Source organism: Nerophis lumbriciformis, linkage group LG19 (genome assembly GCF_033978685.3).
Source record: "Nerophis lumbriciformis linkage group LG19, RoL_Nlum_v2.1, whole genome shotgun sequence".
NCBI lineage: Eukaryota > Metazoa > Chordata > Actinopteri > Syngnathiformes > Syngnathidae > Nerophis > Nerophis lumbriciformis.
In genome coordinates, this window is record NC_084566.2 from 32,163,343 (window position 1) to 32,181,624 (window position 18,282).

At 43.4% G+C, this 18,282-nt stretch overlaps 1 protein-coding gene across 1 annotated transcript in view; it reads right to left on the reverse strand.

Annotated features, from left to right (window-relative positions):
• The window catches only part of st6galnac3 (ST6 (alpha-N-acetyl-neuraminyl-2,3-beta-galactosyl-1,3)-N-acetylgalactosaminide alpha-2,6-sialyltransferase 3), a 62,026-nt gene that overhangs the window by 25,670 nt on the left and 18,074 nt on the right, over positions 1-18,282 (reverse strand). The window contains exon 2 of the mRNA XM_061978919.2: positions 5,991-6,167. Coding sequence (XP_061834903.1) covers positions 5,991-6,167 — 177 coding nt within the window. The remainder of the gene's footprint in view (positions 1-5,990; positions 6,168-18,282) is intronic.

Genomic DNA, 18,282 nt, shown 5'->3' on the forward strand with positions numbered 1-18,282 from the left:
TTTTTCAAATTAAGTTTGGTAAAAATAAATTTTACTTTAGTCAATATATGGATTTTATTTTTATATTATTTGTATTAATTACACAGGTTTATTTATTTTATATTTATATACATATTTATATTTACTTTAAAAAATGTTTAATATCAAAAAATTATAGACAATTTATGTATCAAACTCAAGGCCCAAGGGCCAGATCTGGCCTGTCACGTCAATTTATATAGCCTGCATTCATCGGCCGATAAATGCTTTAAAATGTAATATCGGAAATTATCGGTATCGTTTTTTTAATTATCGGTATCGGTATCGTTTTCGTTTTCTTTTTTTTTTTATTAAATCAACATAAAAAACACAAGATACACTTACAATTACTGCACCAACCCAAAAAACCTCCCTCCCCCATTTATACTATTACCCCTGTGGTAAATTTTAAATGTGCTTTATAAATAAAGTTGATTTGATTTGATTTGATTCACACTCATTCACACAAAAGGGTTGTTTCTTTCTGTTATTAATATTCTGGTTCCTACATTATATATCAATATATATCAATACAGTCTGCAAGGGATACAGTCCGTAAGCACACATGATTGTGCGTGCTGCTGGTCCACTAATAGTACTAACCTTTAACACTTAATTTTGCTCATTTTCATTAAATACTAGTTTCTATGTAACTTTACTTTCTTTTTTATTCAAGAAAATGCTTTTAATTTATTTATCTTATTTTATTGTATTAATTTCTTTTAAAAGGACCTTATAATAAAATAATAATGGATTAGATTTTATATCGCGCTTTTCTATTATTATCTTCACCATACCTGGTTGTCCAAATCAGGCATAATAATGTGTTAATTCCACGACTGTATATACTGGTATCGGTTGATATCGGTATCGGTAATTAGGGTTAGACAATATCGGAATATCGGCAAAAAAGCCATTAAAATTAAGTTTGGTAAAAAAAATTGTACTTTAGTCAATATATGGATTTTATTTTTATATTATTTGTATTAATTACACACATTTTATATTTATATACATATTTATATTTACATTAAAAAATGTTTAATATCATAGAATCATAGACAATTTATGTATAAAACTCAAGGCGCAAGGGCCAGATCTGGCCTGTCACGTCAATTTATATAGCCTGCATTTATCAGCCGATAAATGCTTTAAAATGTAATAATGGAAATTATCGGTATCGTTTTTTTTATTATCGGTATCGTTTTGTATTTTTTTTTTCGTTTTTGTTTTTTATTAAATCAACATAAAAAACACAAGATACACTTACAATTAGTGCACCAACCCAAAAAACCTTCCTCCCCCATTCACACTCATTCACACAAAAGGGTTGTTTCTTTCTGTTATTAATATTCTGGTTCCTACATTATATATCAATATATATCAATACAGTCTGCAGGGATACAGTCCGTAAGCACACATGATTGGTCCACTAATAGTACTAACCTTTAACAGTTAATTTAACTCATTTTCATTAATTACTAGTTTCTATGTAACTGTTTTTATATAATTTTAATTTCTTTTTTATTCAAGAAAATGCTTTTAATTTATTTATCTTATTTTATTTTATTAATTTTTTTTAAAAGGACCTTATAATTAAATAATAATGGATTAGATTTTATATCGCGTTTTTCTATTATTATCTTCACCATACCTGGTTGTCCAATTTAGGCATAATAATGTGTTAATTCCACGACTGTATATATTGGTATCGGTAATTAGGGTTAGACAATATCGGAATATCGGATATATCGGCAAAAAAGCCATTATCGGACATCCCTAATAATTATTTATATCTGCTCTACATCGCTCTGTAAAATTGAAGGGGACGTTACTATGCAGAACGGAGAGGCGAGGAGGCGCCGTGTAATATGAAGTAATATATTGGGGAACGTGTTAGCTACCGGGAGCACTCAAAGAAAAGAGAGAGGCACTTCCAGATGATAGTCCCAAAATAAAACATTAACCACTAGCCATCACAATCTAATTCATTAAAGAAATCATTCCGTGCTGCTGTAGAGTACATGGGAGGGAAAACCTGTAAATTCATAAAATATTACAGCCTTCTTGCAGTCATTTCAAGAGGAGGTAGCTTTTATAATCATCGTAATTCTCCGAACCGATGCCTTCAAGGCCAAGTGGGCGTCTGGAAAAAGCAGACTTGATGATGTTAAATTATGGCTGCTGGCCTCCGACGGCCATTAAAATGTTGGAGGTGCCGCTCATTAATAGTCAATGATTATTACATTATCACCCCCGGTGGATGCTCGCTTTTTTGTGCTTGTTGGCCTGTTGAATAATAATTCATCCTAAAATATGATTTTCTGTACCTGACAGAGTGCAACAGTATCGCCTTGATGTCAAGCCACAGGTCTCCATTTACCAAAAGTGCAATTTAAAAAAAAATGCATTAAACATGCCCGCTGACAACTTTATCACCCTTTTGAGTGACGCCTCGCCGAGGATCATGGCAGATTACTGTCCCGGGGAGATATGAGGTGGGCTTATTGGAAGCTGCCAGTGTTCATTCAGTTACGATGCCTCACCCAAAAAAAAAAAAGTACCACCGGGATCAGACCTCCTGTTTGATACTGTGGAGGCGTGGAAGAACTGATGTTAATTTGCATAAACCTCTTGAGGGAATTTCCAAAATTGCCTTCAGGCACGTGCTGTGGGTCGGCGCCCCTCGTCATCCCCAGGCTCTAAAATAATCTGCCAATTTCCATCGTACCCAAACGGCGTTGTCAGCACCGCCCTCCTCCTTTCCCGCACCAGCCCATCGAATCCTCTCTCGCGTTCGCCAGCTGCCTACTCGGGTTTTTTACATTTTGATGCGCTGAGAATTAACGACGCTTTTGATATTTCAATTTGCATAAATTGTGCGGGGAGCATCCAACAGCGAGACGTTTGAAGGCGGAAGAATGGGATTGTACAAAAGAGGCGATGCATGCGGGGAGACATCAAACACACGTTTTCGCACGGGGCGAATCTGTGAATTAAGCTTGTGGTACTGGACTTTTTTTTTTTATCACGCCCCCCCTAAGGCAGTGTTTTTCAACCACTGTGCCGTGAGATACAGTGGGAGACTATCTTATTTCACCTATTTGGGTTAAAAATATTTTTTTGCAAACCAGTAATTATAGTCTGCAAATTACGTGTTGTTTTTGAGTGTCGGTGCTGTCTAGAGGTCGGCAGAGTAACCGTGTAATACTCTTCCATATCAGTAGGTGGCAGCCGGTAGCTAGTTGCTTTGTACTGTATTTTTCGGACTATAAGTCGCAGTTTTTTTCATAGTTTGGCCTGGGGTGCAACTTATACTCAGGAGCGACTTATGTGTGAAATTAATAACACATTACCGTAAAATATCAAATAATATTATTTAGCTCATTCACGTAAGAGACTAGACGTATAAGATTTCATGGGATTTAGCGATTAGGAGTGACAGATTGTTTGGTAAACGTATAGCATGTTCTATATGTTATAGTTATTTGAATGACTCTTACCATAATATGTAGAGATGTCCGATAATATCGGTCTGCCGATATTATCGGCCGATAAATGCTTTAAAATGTAATATCTGAAATTATCGGTATCGGTTTTTTAATTATCGGTTGTTGTTTTTTTTTTGTTTTTTTTAATTAAATCAACATAAAAAACACAAGATACACTTACAATCAGTGCACCAACCCAAAAAACCTCCCTCCCCCACAAAAGGGTTGTTTCTTTCTGTTATTAATATTCTGGTTCCTACATTATATATCAATATATATCAATACAGTCTGCAAGGGATACAGTCCGTAAGCACACATGATCGTGCGTGCTGCTGGTCCACTAATAGTACTAACCTTTAACAGTTAATTTTACTCATTTTCATTAATTACTAGTTTCTATGTAACTGTTTTTATATTGTTTTACTTTCTTTTTTATTCAATGTTTTTAATTTATTTATCTTATTTTATTTTTTTATTTCTTTTAAAAAGGACCTTATCTTCACCATACCTGGTTGTCCAAATTAGGCACAATAATGTGTTAATTCCACGACTGTATATGTCGGTATCGGTAATTAAACATTAAACATTATCACAATTTCAGAAGGGTTAAAACCATTAAAAATCAGTTCCCAGTGGCTTATTTTATTTTTCGAAGTTTTTTTCAAAATTTTACCCATCACGCAGAATCCCTAAAAAAAGCTTCAAAGTGCCTGATTTTAACCATCGTTATATACACCCGTCCATTTTTCTGTGACGTCACATAGTGATGCCAACACAAACAAACATGGCGGAAAGAACAGCAAGCTATAGCGACATTAGCTCGGATTCAGACTCGGATTTCAGCGGCTTAAGCGATTCAACAGATTACGCATGTATTGAAACGGATGGTTGTAGTGTGGAGGCAGGTAGCGAAAACGAAATTGAAGAAGAAACTGAAGCCATTGAGCCATATCGGTTTGAACCGTATGCAAGCCAAACCGACGAAAACGACACGACAGCCAGCGACACGGGAGAAAGCGAGGACGAATTCGGCAATCGCCTTCTAACTAACGATTGGTATGTGTTTGTTTGGCATTAAAGGAAACTAACAACTATGAACTAGGTTTACAGCATATGAAATACATTTGGCAACAACATGCACTTTGAGAGAGCAGACAGCCCAATTTTCATCAATTAATATATTCTGTAGACATACCCTCATCCGCGCTCTTTTTATGAAAGCTGATCTGTCCAGTTTTGGAGTTGATGTCAGCAGGCCAGGGAAGCTAGGGTCGATAGGGGGTTTAGCTCGCTTGTCTGCGGGAACAAACTGTCGCCATTGCTTGCCGTGCTACCGAGGGCCTTTGTCCCTGAATTGCTCACACACTCCGGCAGATTCAATGGGGGTCTGGCGGCAGATTTCTTTGATTTTATCGTTGGAAATGCATCTGCTTTGAGTGTCGCAGGATATCCACACATTCTTGCCATCTCTGTCGTAGCATAGCTTTCCTCGGTAAAGTGTGCGGAACAAACGTCCAATTTCTTGCCACTTTCGCATCTTTGGGCCACTGGTGCAACTTGAATCCGTCCCTGTTCGTGTTGTTACACCCTCCGACAACACACCGACGAGGCATGATGTCTCCAAGGTACGGAAAACAGTCGAAAAAACGGAAAATAACAGAGCTGATTTGACTCTGTGTTTGAGAAAATGGCGGATTGCTTCCCGATGTGACGCCACGTTGTGACGTCATCGCTCCGAGAGCGAATAATAGAAAGGCGTTTAATTTGCCAAAATTCACCCATTTAGAGTTCGGGAATCGGTTAAAAAAATATATTCTTTTTTCTGCAACATCAAGGTATATATTGACGCTTACATAGGTCTGGTGATAATGTTCCCCTTTAAAGAGTTGGACAATATCGGAATATCGGATATCGGCAAAACGTCATTATCGGACATCCCTAATATGTTACGTTAACATACCAGGCACGTTCTCAGTTGGTTATTTATGCCTCATATAACGTACACTTATTCAGCCTGTTGTTCACTATTCTTTATTTATTCTAAATTGCCTTTCAAATGTTTATTCTTGGTGTTGGGTTTTATCAAATAAATTTCCCCCAAAAATGCGACTTATACTCCAGTGCGACTTATATATGTTTTTTTCCCCTTCTTTATTATGCATTTTCGGCCGGTGCGACTTATACTCCGAAAAATACGGTACATATGCAAAAGCAATTTTTCTTACCTTCTGGTACCTGCTTATGTGTATTTGGGATCTGCATAAGTCCTGAAAATGTGCACCTTTTGTATGAAAAAAGACCCGAATACACCCATCGGCAGTGCGCCTTTTAATCCGGTGCGCCTTATGGTCCGGAAAAATACGGTATGTTTACTTTTTGATCACATTCAACAATACCGTAATAATAATGATCACCGTGATCATTTTGGTTTCAATGTGATTGCTATTGTGATGGAAACCTGCAACTAGAGATAGGACTCACTTCTTGTTTGGGGATGCTGACGTAGCCCAGGTGAGGCTTGAAGGCCTGGTAAGCCTGCTTGGACGACGCCCAGTGGCCGCCCAACGTTTCACTCAGCACGGGCTGCCACTGTAAGTTGACGGCCACCACAAAGAGCGACACCACCACCACCAGGCCCGTGGCCATCACCGACTTCCTCTGCGGGCGGAGGAAAACAGAAAAACAGAAAAACACGTCACACACCTTCCTGTGTGTGTTTTGCACAAGAGAGTGATGACAAAACAAAAGAGGACGCAGAGAACAAGCAAACGTTGAACAAAAAAAATGTGATGATCCTTTCCAGTCACAAACTCAAGCTTGCTGCTGCCAGTCCAGCAGACGCCAGCGGGGGGGAACTTTTCTCTTTTTTTTTTTCTGGACTCTTTGAAGCTATCAGATAGAGAGAAATGTGATGTACCACGCGGCGAGCGATAGCGGCGCCACCTGCAATCTCTTTTGCCGCCTCGGGCTCTGATCCACAACATCAAATGTCCTGGGCGGAGGGGGGCGCCGCTACGATTGGATCAGAGAGACATGAAAGACACGGTGACCATCCGTGCCGTGAAAGACCACTTGTGTCGCTCATATCGATACAAAAAGCACACATTTCTGGCATCGGAGCGACTGAGTGAGGAGCATATTAATTGTGCCCAGCCTATGATGGTGGTGGCGTCACCAGTGCTGCCAGCACTGGGTAGATGCGGTTTATTGGGTGAAACATAAATTTCAATATGCACTGAAAATTATTTTTCACTCAATAAATCTCAACGGCCTCAGACTGTGACGCTACCACCACCATGCTTATGTTGCTATGGCATAAACCAGGGCTATTCAACTACGGAACATAATAAAGACAGCCACAGCGGCTTAGGGGATGGACATCGAAATGTGGATGTTTTGTCAAAAACAGCCTCTACCGGTTATATTCCTTTGAGACTGCCTTTACTTAATTGCAAAGTAAACACATCAGCTTTCACATTGCACTGTCACTACTCGTTTCTAGCGTCTGCAGCTAGATAGATACTTAACAGAATGGAGAAACAGAAGCTCCAGAAGATATGTTGAGGATTGATGTTCCTTCTTGTCAGGTTCAAACACTGATGCCATCTATTAAACAGACAAGAAGCAAGGAATCATGCAGAGACAGAGTTACATTTTGCTCAATTGAGATATTTGGACAATAATATGTATTATATGTACAAACCCTGTTTCCATATAAGTTGGGAAATTGTGTTAGATGTAAATATAAACGGAATACAATGATTTGCAAATCCTTTTCAACCCATATTCAATTGAATGCACTACAAAGACAAGATATTTGATGTTCAAACTCATAAACTTTATTTTTTTTTTGCAAATAATAATTAACTTAGAATTTCATGGCTGCAACACGTGACAAGGTAGTTGGGAAAGGGCATGTTCACCACTGTGTTACATGGCCTTTCCTTTTAACAACACTCAGTAAACGTTTGGGAACTGAGGGGACACATTTTTTAAGCTTCTCAGGTGGAATTCTTTCCCATTCTTGCTTGATGTACAGCTTAAGTTGTTCAACAGTCCGGGGGTCTCCGTTGTGGTATTTTAGGCTTCATAATGCGCCACACATTTTCAATGGGAGACAGGTCTGGACTACAGGCAGGCCAGTCTAGTACCCGCACTCTTTTACTATGAAGCCACGTTGATGTAACACTTGACTTGGCATTGTCTTGCTGAAATAAGCAGGGGCGTCCATGGTAACGTTGCTTGGATGGCAACATATGTTGCTCCAAAACTTGTATGTACCTTTCAGCATTAATGGCACCTTCACAGATGTGTAAGCTACCCATGTCTTGGGCACTAATACACCCCCATACCATCACAGATGCTGGCTTTTCAACTTTGCCCCTATAACAATCCGGATGGTTCTTTTCCTGTTTGGTCCGGAGGACACGACGTCCACAGTTTCCAAAAACAATTTGAAATGTGGACTCGTCAGACCACAGAACACTTTTCCACTTTGTATCACTGGCACCAGATACAGACGGCCAAGAAGGACAAGAAAGACCTGCATGTGGTTTTCTTAGATCTTGCCAATGCCTTCGGGTCAGTGCCTCATGAGATTCTATGGACAGCGTTCAACTTCTTCCAGGTCCCTGAGGGCATCACAAGGATGGTCAAAGCCTACTTCCAGGACCTCCAGTTCTGCGTCACAGCACAGGCCAGTACAACTGCCTGGCAGCACCTCGAGATAGGTATAATGGCGGGCTGCACCATTTCTCCACTGGCATTTACCATGGCAATGGAGCTCATTATTCGAGCATCTCGATGGGTGGTTGGAGGGGAGCGGTTGAAGAGCGGGCTGCGTCTTCCTCCAATAAGGGCGGACATGGACGACATGACGACAATAACAACAACAAATGCATGCACCAAACGCCTGCTGGATAAACTCCAGGGAAACATCAAATGGGCACGAATGGAGGTTAAACCAAGCAAATCCCGCAGTATCTCCATCATCAAGGGCCAGCTCACCAATGAGAGGTTCCACATCAACAACGAGCCAATACCAACAGTTCTAGAAAAGCCTATCAAAAGCCTTGGCCGCTGGTATAGCGCAGAACTCAAAGACTCGAAGCAGGTGGACCAACTCAGGCAGGATACAATCAGTGGACTCAATCAGATCAATAACACTGCTCTTCCTGGGAAGCTGAAGCTGTGGTGCTTTCAGTTTGGGCTGCTGCCCCGTCTCATGTGGCCAATTTCTATCTATGAGGTCGCTCTATCCCATGCCAATCGGCTGGAGAGGCTGGTGAATGCACAAGTGAGGAAATGGCTTGGACTGCCGAGATGTCTTAGCAGCGTGGGCCTGTATGGCAACGGAGCCCTCTCCCTACCGATCTCAAGCGTGGTGGAGGAGTACAAATGTGCCAAATCAAGGCTGGAAATGACTCTCACAGAATCCCGGGACCCATTCGTCAGAGGTGCTGCTCCAACCCTAGCGGCAGGGAGGAAATGGAATCCATCTGCAGCAGTCACAGTGGCAAAGACTGCCCTCAGACACCGGGATATAGTGGGGCATGTCCAATATGGCAGAGGGGGCCTTGGTTTGGAAGCAACAACACCCACGTGGCAAAAGGCAACTGCAACCGAACGGCGGCACATGGTGGTGGAGGAAGTGCGCCACCAGGAGGAAGCAGCCAGGTGTGCCAAGGCAGTCTCCCAAGCCCAGCAGGGCCGCTGGATAAGGTGGGAGGGCGTGGAGAAGAGAACAATCACGTGGAACGAAATATGGAGCATGGAGTCTAAAAGACTAAGTTTCATCATTAGAGCCACATATGATGTCCTGCCCTCTCCAACCAACCTACATCTCTGGTATGGAGAGGACCCAGCCTGTCTCCAGTGTACAGCCCCAGCAACCCTCAAACACATCTTGGTTGGTTGCAAGACCAGTCTGACTCAAAGGAGATACACCTGGCGCCACAACCAAGTACTGAAGTGCTTAGCTGCCGAACTTGAGAACAAGAGAGTGGTCACCAATGGCATGCCTCTAAATGCTCAGGCTACCTTCCCACACAAAACAACTTTCATCCGGGAAGGAGAGAAACGGCGGACCAAGCCATCACCTCCAGACTTAGGCCCACTGAACGCAGCCCGAGATTGGGAAATGCGGGTAGACCTCAGCCAGAGGCTTATCTTCCCACCCGAAATTGCAGCAACCAGCCTGCGCCCAGACCTGGTCCTCTGGTCCATGTCCTGCCGCCGTGTCTTCATCGTTGAGCTAACGGTCCCATGGGAGGACGCCATCGATGAAGCATTCGAACGGAAGAGGCTGCGATATGCCAACTTGGCAGCTGAAGCAGAGGCAAGGGGCTGGGACGTGAAGGTGTGGCCAGTGGAGGTGGGCTGTAGAGGCTTTGTAGCCAGTTCCACCACAAGGCTCCTGAAAGAAGTAGGAATCAGAGGACAGGCCCAACGCAAGGCTATTAAAGAACTTGCCACCGCAGCAGAACGGAGCAGTCACTGGCTGTGGCTGAAGCGCAGGGATGCAGCATGGGCTGCCAAATAACCACGTGGTGCCACCATGCTACACACACCCAGGTCTGATCAGCCTGTGGTGGGCCAACCTCGGCAGAGGGTGTCTTGTGATAAATGGCCGAAACGCCCAATGACGTCGGGGAACACAACTGAAGATGTGTTGTACTGGTGGCACCACATGATTATTGCCAAACTCCACCCCACCCAAGAGGACATCTCCAACCCCATTTAATTGTTGTGCTGAATATTTAGGGATCTTTAACAACTAGTCCTATTAAGAATCCTGATGTCTGGTGTCAAAACCAGTGACCGCTGCGAAAGGGCAGCTGACAACCTGGGAAAGACCTGGTGACGGCCTGAAGAGACTGCTGACAGGTGGGAACAGACCCCAACGGGGCTGGCACGGGTTAGCTACCCTTGCTAGCAGGACCCTGTCACTACACAGTGACCTGGATCCACCCAACAATTGCTACGAAAAATTCAAAAGGAAAAATACCCCTAGAGTCTGCGAGAGCGGGGGCGGAAGATGACTCACCGGTAGACCACACGGTAACAGACTCTGGAACGGAAACGACAACGAGTCAAATGATCAGCACGATAGTTGATAGAGTAACAGTACTGGCAGGACACAAGCTACAAAGCTGCATCTGTGGCTGGAAAAAGTTTACATCAGAGAAGGGTCTCAAGATCCACCAGGGCAGGAAAAAGTGTCTGAGAGAGCTTAGCGAGGGGCCTCGCATTGACCACTACTTCCTCAGAGGTAGGGCAAATCAGTCGAGTGAAGCCCAGCGGCAGGATAGTCACCACAGTCCACAGGGTATCACAACCCCAGACGAAGCTCAATCAGGCACAGATCCACCAACGGATGTGATTTCAGAGCCCACTCAACCTCAGACAGCAGTAGAGAGGAAGATGAATGGACGGAAGCCTCAAATCTTGTGGCCTAAATCCTGCCAGAAAAAGGAGTGGGAAACCACCGACACAGACCTTGTCCATCTTTTAGAAGGTCTGAAAGGGTGTGTGGAAAAAAAGCTGGACAAGATTGGAGAGATTATTTACAGCTATGGAGCGGAGAGATTTGGGGTGAAAAGTAAGAACCTTACGACACAGACGGAACCATCAGCCCCTCTCAAGTCCAGGAGACAACAAGAGATTGAAAGACTTGTGAAAGAAAGAAGGGGCCTGCAAAAGCAGTGGAAAAAGGCTACAGAAGTGGAAAGGAAAGGACTTGAAGCACTACAGGGCGACATCAAGCAGCGACTTGCAACACTGCGAAGAGCAGAATGCCTGAGAAAGCAACATAAAAAGAAAGAGCGAACGAGGACTGCCTTCTACAGAGATCCCTACAAGTTTGTCAAAGACCTCTTTGTCAAGGAGAAAACTGGAATGCTCAAAGTACCCATAAGGGAACTAGAGGAGCACCTGAGGAAGACCTACTCCGACAGCCAGAGGCATGTGCCAGCCAGCGTTCCAGATGACATGCCACCAATCCAACCACCTGAGCACCAGTTTGAAACGAGGCCCCCCACATGGAGAGAAGTTGAGAGCACTGTAAAGCGGGCAAGAACAGCCTCAGCCCCTGGACCCAACGGCGTCCCATATAGGCTCTATAAGAACACTCCAGGCGTCTTGAAGTACCTCTGGAAGCTAATGAAAGTGTCGTGGGAAAAAGGAATTATACCAAAGGCATGGCGAAGGGCAGGGGGGATCCTGATTCCCAAAGAGAAGAATTCCTCAACCATCGACCAGTTCCGCCAGATCAGTCTTCTGAATGTGGAAGGAAAAATATTCTTCAGTGTTGTGGCCCAGAAGCTCTCAGTATTCTTGCTTAAGAACAACTATGTTGACACCTCAGTGCAGAAGGCAGGGATAGGCGGTTTCTCAGGATGCCTGGAACACACAAATGTCATCTGGCACCAGATACAGACGGCCAAGAAGGACAAGAAAGACCTGCATGTGGTTTTCTTAGATCTTGCCAATGCCTTCGGGTCAGTGCCTCATGAGATTCTATGGACAGCGTTCAACTTCTTCCAGGTCCCTGAGGGCATCACAAGGATGGTCAAAACCTACTTCCAGGACCTCCAGTTCTGCGTCACAGCAGAGGCCAGTACAACTGCCTGGCAGCACCTCGAGATAGGTATAATGGCGGGCTGCACCATTTCTCCACTGGCATTTACCATGGCAATGGAGCTCATTATTCGAGCATCTCGATGGGTGGTTGGAGGGGAGCGGTTGAAGAGCGGGCTGCGTCTTCCTCCAATAAGGGCGGACATGGACGACATGACGACAATAACAACAACAAATGCATGCACCAAACGCCTGCTGGATAAACTCCAGGGAAACATCAAATGGGCACGAATGGAGGTTAAACCAAGCAAATCCCGCAGTATCTCCATCATCAAGGGCCAGCTCACCAATGAGAGGTTCCACATCAACAACGAGCCAATACCAACAGTTCTAGAAAAGCCTATCAAAAGCCTTGGCCGCTGGTATAGCGCAGAACTCAAAGACTCGAAGCAGGTGGACCAACTCAGGCAGGATACAATCAGTGGACTCAATCAGATCAATAACACTGCTCTTCCTGGGAAGCTGAAGCTGTGGTGCTTTCAGTTTGGGCTGCTGCCCCGTCTCATGTGGCCAATTTCTATCTATGAGGTCGCTCTATCCCATGCCAATCGGCTGGAGAGGCTGGTGAATGCACAAGTGAGGAAATGGCTTGGACTGCCGAGTTGTCTTAGCAGCGTGGGCCTGTATGGCAACGGAGCCCTCTCCCTACCGATCTCAAGCGTGGTGGAGGAGTACAAATGTGCCAAATCAAGGCTGGAAATGACTCTCACAGAATCCCGGGACCCATTCGTCAGAGGTGCTGCTCCAACCCTAGCGGCAGGGAGGAAATGGAATCCATCTGCAGCAGTCACAGTGGCAAAGACTGCCCTCAGACACCGGGATATAGTGGGGCATGTCCAATATGGCAGAGGGGGCCTTGGTTTGGAAGCAACAACACCCACGTGGCAAAAGGCAACTGCAACCGAACGGCGGCACATGGTGGTGGAGGAAGTGCGCCACCAGGAGGAAGCAGCCAGGTGTGCCAAGGCAGTCTCCCAAGCCCAGCAGGGCCGCTGGATAAGGTGGGAGGGCGTGGAGAAGAGAACAATCACGTGGAACGAAATATGGAGCATGGAGTCTAAAAGACTAAGTTTCATCATTAGAGCCATCTCTGGTATGGAGAGGACCCAGCCTGTCTCCAGTGTACAGCCCCAGCAACCCTCAAACACATCTTGGTTGGTTGCAAGACCAGTCTGACTCAAGGGAGATACACCTGACGCCACAACCAAGTACTGAAGTGCTTAGCTGCCGAACTTGAGAACAAGAGAGTGGTCACCAATGCCATGCCTCTAAATGCTCAGTCTACCTTCCCACACAAAACAACTTTCATCCGGGAAGGAGAGAAACGGCGGACCAAGCCATCACCTCCAGACTTAGGCCCACTGAACGCAGCCCGAGATTGGGAAATGCGGGTAGACCTCAGCCAGAGGCTTATCTTCCCACCCGAAATTGCAGCAACCAGCCTGCGCCCAGACCTGGTCCTCTGGTCCATGTCCTGCCGCCGTGTCTTCATCGTTGAGCTAACGGTCCCATGGGAGGACGCCATCGATGAAGCATTCGAACGGAAGAGGCTGCGATATGCCAACTTGGCAGCTGAAGCAGAGGCAAGGGGCTGGGACGTGAAGGTGTGGCCAGTGGAGGTGGGCTGTAGAGGCTTTGTAGCCAGTTCCACCACAAGGCTCCTGAAAGAAGTAGGAATCAGAGGACAGGCCCAACGCAAGGCTATTAAAGAACTTGCCACCGCAGCAGAACGGAGCAGTCACTGGCTGTGGCTGAAGCGCAGGGATGCAGCATGGGCTGCCAAATAACCACGTGGTGCCACCATGCGACACACACCCAGGTCTGATCAGCCTGTGGTGGGCCAACCTCGGCAGAGGGTGTCTTGTGATAAATGGCCGAAACGCCCAATGACGTCGGGGAACACAACTGAAGATGTGTTGTACTGGTGGCACCACATGATTATTGCCAAACTCCACCCCACCCAAGAGGACATCTCCAACCCCATTTAATTGTTGTGCTGAATAATTAGGGATCTTTAACAACTAGTCCTATTAAGAATCCATCTTAGATGAGCTCAAGCCCAGCGAAGCCGACGGCGTTTCTGGGTGTTGTTGATAAACGGTTTTCGCTTTGCATAGGAGAGTTTTAACTTGCACTTACAGATGTAGCGACCAACTGTAGTTACTGACAGTGGGTTTCTGAAGTGTTCCTTAGCCCATGTGGTGATATCTTTTACACACTGATGTCGCTTGTTGATGCAGTACAGTGTGAGGGATCGAAGGTCACGGGCTTAGCTGTTTACGTGCAGTGATTTCTCCAGATTCTCTGAACCCTTTGATGATATTACGGACCGCGGATGGTGAAATCCCAAAATTCCTTGCAATAGCTGGTTGAGAAAGGTTTTTCTTAAGCTGTTCAACAATTTGCTCACGCATTTGTTGACAAAGTGGTGACCCTCGCCCCATCCTTGTTTGTGAATGACTGAGCATTTCATAGAATCTACTTTTATACCCAATCATGGCACCCACCTGTTCCCAATTTGCCTGTTCACCTGTGGGATGTTCCAAATAAGTGTTTGATGAGCATTCCTCAACTTTATCAGTATTTATTGCCACCTTTCCCAACTTCTTTGTCACGTGTTGCTGGCATCAAATTCTAAAGTTAATGATTATTTGCAAAAAAAAAAAAAAGTTTATCAGTTTGAATATCAAATATGTTGTCTTTGTAGCATATTCAACTGAATATGGGTTGAAAATTATTTGCAAATCATTGTATTCCGTTTATATTTACATCTAACACAATTTCCCAACTCATATGGAAACGGGGTTTGTACTTGTGACCAACAAGTATGTGCTCCAATCACTCCATCACAAAAAAATAAGAGTTGTAGAAAATATTAGAAACTCAAGACAGCCATGACATTATGTTCTTTACAACTGTATGTAAACTTTTGACCACAACTGTATATATACATCCATCCATCCATCCATCCATTTTCTACCGCTTATTCCCTTTGGGGTCGCGGGGGGCGCTGGAGCCTATCTCAGCTACAATCGGGCGGAAGGCGGGGTACACCCTGGACAAGTCGCCACCTCATCGCAGGGCCAACACAGATAGACAGACAACATTCACACTCACATCCACACACTAGGGCCAATTTAGTGTTGCCAATCAACTTATCCCCAGGTGCATGTCTTTATATATACATATAAATATATATATATATATATATATATATATATATATATATATATATATATATATATATATATATCTGCAGTGATGCAGTCAATGCACCGGTCTGTTGTGGTGAAGATTTACCGGTCAGTCTACGTTCCTACCCTCACCTATGGTCACGAGCTTTGGGTAATGACCAAAAGGACGAGGTCGCGAATACAAGCGGCAGGATGTCTGGGATCACCCTCACAGGTGATAGGGTGAGGAGCTCGGTCATTCGGGAGAGACTAAAGGTAGAGCTGCTGCTCCTTCACGTCGAGAGGAGCCAGCTGAGATGGCTCGGGCATCTACTACGAATGGTCGGGGGCGTGGTTAAGAGGGGAGGAGTATATTTACAGCTAGAATTCACCAAGTCAAGTATTTCATATATATATATATATATATATATATATATGTATATAAGATATACTTGACTTTCAGTGAATTCTAACTATATATATATATATATATATATACATATATATTTATTTTATTTTATTTATATATATATATATATATATATATATATATATATATATATATATATATATATATATATATATATATATATATATATAAATAAGAGAAATACTTGAATTTCAGTGTTCATTTATTTACACATATACACACACATAACACTCATCTACTCATTGTTGAGTTAAGGGTTGAATTGTCCATCCTTGTTCTATTCTCTGTCACTATTTTTCTAACCATGCTGAACACCCTCTCTGATGATGCATTCTGCTTCGTCTCCTTGTTGTGTGCGCAGTTGTGCACTGCACTCTCTAAAAGCCTTAGATGTTATTGTCCCATATGCATGTACAGTAGATGGCAGTATTGTCCTGTTTAAGAGTGTCACGACATTGCTGTTTACGGCAGACAAACTGCTTTACGGTAGACGAAAACGTGACTGCTGTTTTTGTGTGTTGTTGCCGCGCTGGGAGGACGTTAATGAAACTGCCTAACAATAAACCCACATAAGAAACCAAGAACTCGCCCTCTATCATTCAACAGTTATAACGTGATTGGGCAGGCACGCTGTTATTTTGTGGGAAAGCGGACGTGAAAACAGGCTGTCGACACGTCACTCAGGTCCGCCTGTATTTCGGGAGATTTACGGGAGAAAATTTGTCCCGGGAGGTTTTCGGGAGAGGCGCTGAATTTCGGGAGTCTCCCGGAAAATCCGGGAGGGTTGGCAAGTATGTGTTAGAGTGTTTTACTTGTTTTAAGGGTTTTGGTCCTAAATGATCTCAGTAAGATATTACAGCTTGTTGCTGAGATTTGATGACCTATATTGAGTAAAACATGCTTGAAACTAGAATATCAACTGATGCAAAGCTGTGTCATCAACACTCACAAGTATAAAACTACTTTTTTTAAATTATCTTTTTTATTTCTAGCATGAAAAAAAAAATCATGATGCCGAGCGCATATCATTATGTCAAGATAATGGCACTAGCATTTACTTATTTAAGAATATTTTTCAACATATTGAGCAAAATTGTCTCTTTTTTTTTCTACCAAGAAAAGTGCACTTGTTATTTGTGAGAATATACTTATTTTAAGGTATTTTTGGGTTCATTGAGGTTAGCTAATTGTACTTGTTTTGGAAAGTCTTGACAAGCCGAATTTTCTTGTTCTATTGGCAGATAATTTTGCTTAGTTCAAGTAAAATACCTCTAATTTTTATATATTTTTTTCTCGATTTTGAACACTGACTTTTTGCAGTGTGTTTGTAGCAACTTGTGTTGGCAGATATTTGGACAATAATATGTATGTTGATAATGGCAAATGCTGCTGTACACTGACTACTCTAAAGTAGATCCAAGTTGACTTTCTCTACAATTGTCCCATGACAATTTCTATTTCTCATAGAAATACCCGCTGAAATCTTTACATTACAAAGATACCTTACCAACGTGCCATTATTCATGAGTCTCCTGTGGCTGTCCCCAGCAAATGGACAATAAACGCCGCGGCTGTGGCAGTAAGACGCGTTTCATTAGTGGGACGAGATGTTGACGGGTACAACACGCTCGGCCAATCGGGCGCTTCACTCCAGTTCGATGTGTTGTCATTGGCTAATTGCGCTGGGGATTGGAAATAGTTAGAGGCTTAAAGTGAAGAAATTGTTTTCACTTTAAAATAATAGTAGGCTATTTTGCATGTCTGTTCCCATGGCGAGTAGAGGGGGGGAAACAAACAAGGCACGGTAGCACCTGATGCTTGCCACGGTCTTTTGCTTAAAATCCAATTTCCATTAAGGCGCTTGGGAAAATAACTTCTGGTTTTGAAATCTTGCCATGGCTCTCCTGGGAGGCAAATAAAGCAGCGACGCAAACGCAACACGCAGGGTCATATTTTCTTGCAAAGGCGTCATGGATGCCACATAAATTGTTGTTTGTCCCAGGAAGAGGCTGACTGCTGTTACCATGGCTAACTATGCAGATCCAATTTAAATACAAAATTAAAGCTGCAAACAGAGATGGACGGGACCGACTTTGACGGCACATAAAATCCAAACCGGAGCAGTAATTAAAACTCTTTCGTCAACTTTTAATCAGAAGGGTTCAATCTCTCTCCTGTGCTAGTTTGAAGCCTACATGACAAACGCGCTCAGAGGAGATAATGTTTGAAGAAAGGTGACCGGTTTTTACAAAACTTTTGTTTTGAAGAGGGAATTGCAAACTTCCTGTTGATTTTTGCTGGGGGTTGTCAATTTATGAAATGTAGGTCTAAGTGAGACCTACATAGATGTTTTTGTTTCATGTCTCTACGACTTTTCTACTGGAAGTTACAGGCAGTTTTGTCTGTGTTTTCTTCCTAGGAGCAGTTTTGTCTGTGTTTTATTCCTAGGGGGCGCTAGAGCACAATTTTGAGTTTTGGGGTTTGCTTTTTTTATTAGATCCTGATGTGTGTGTCCAGTTTGGTGAGTTTTGAA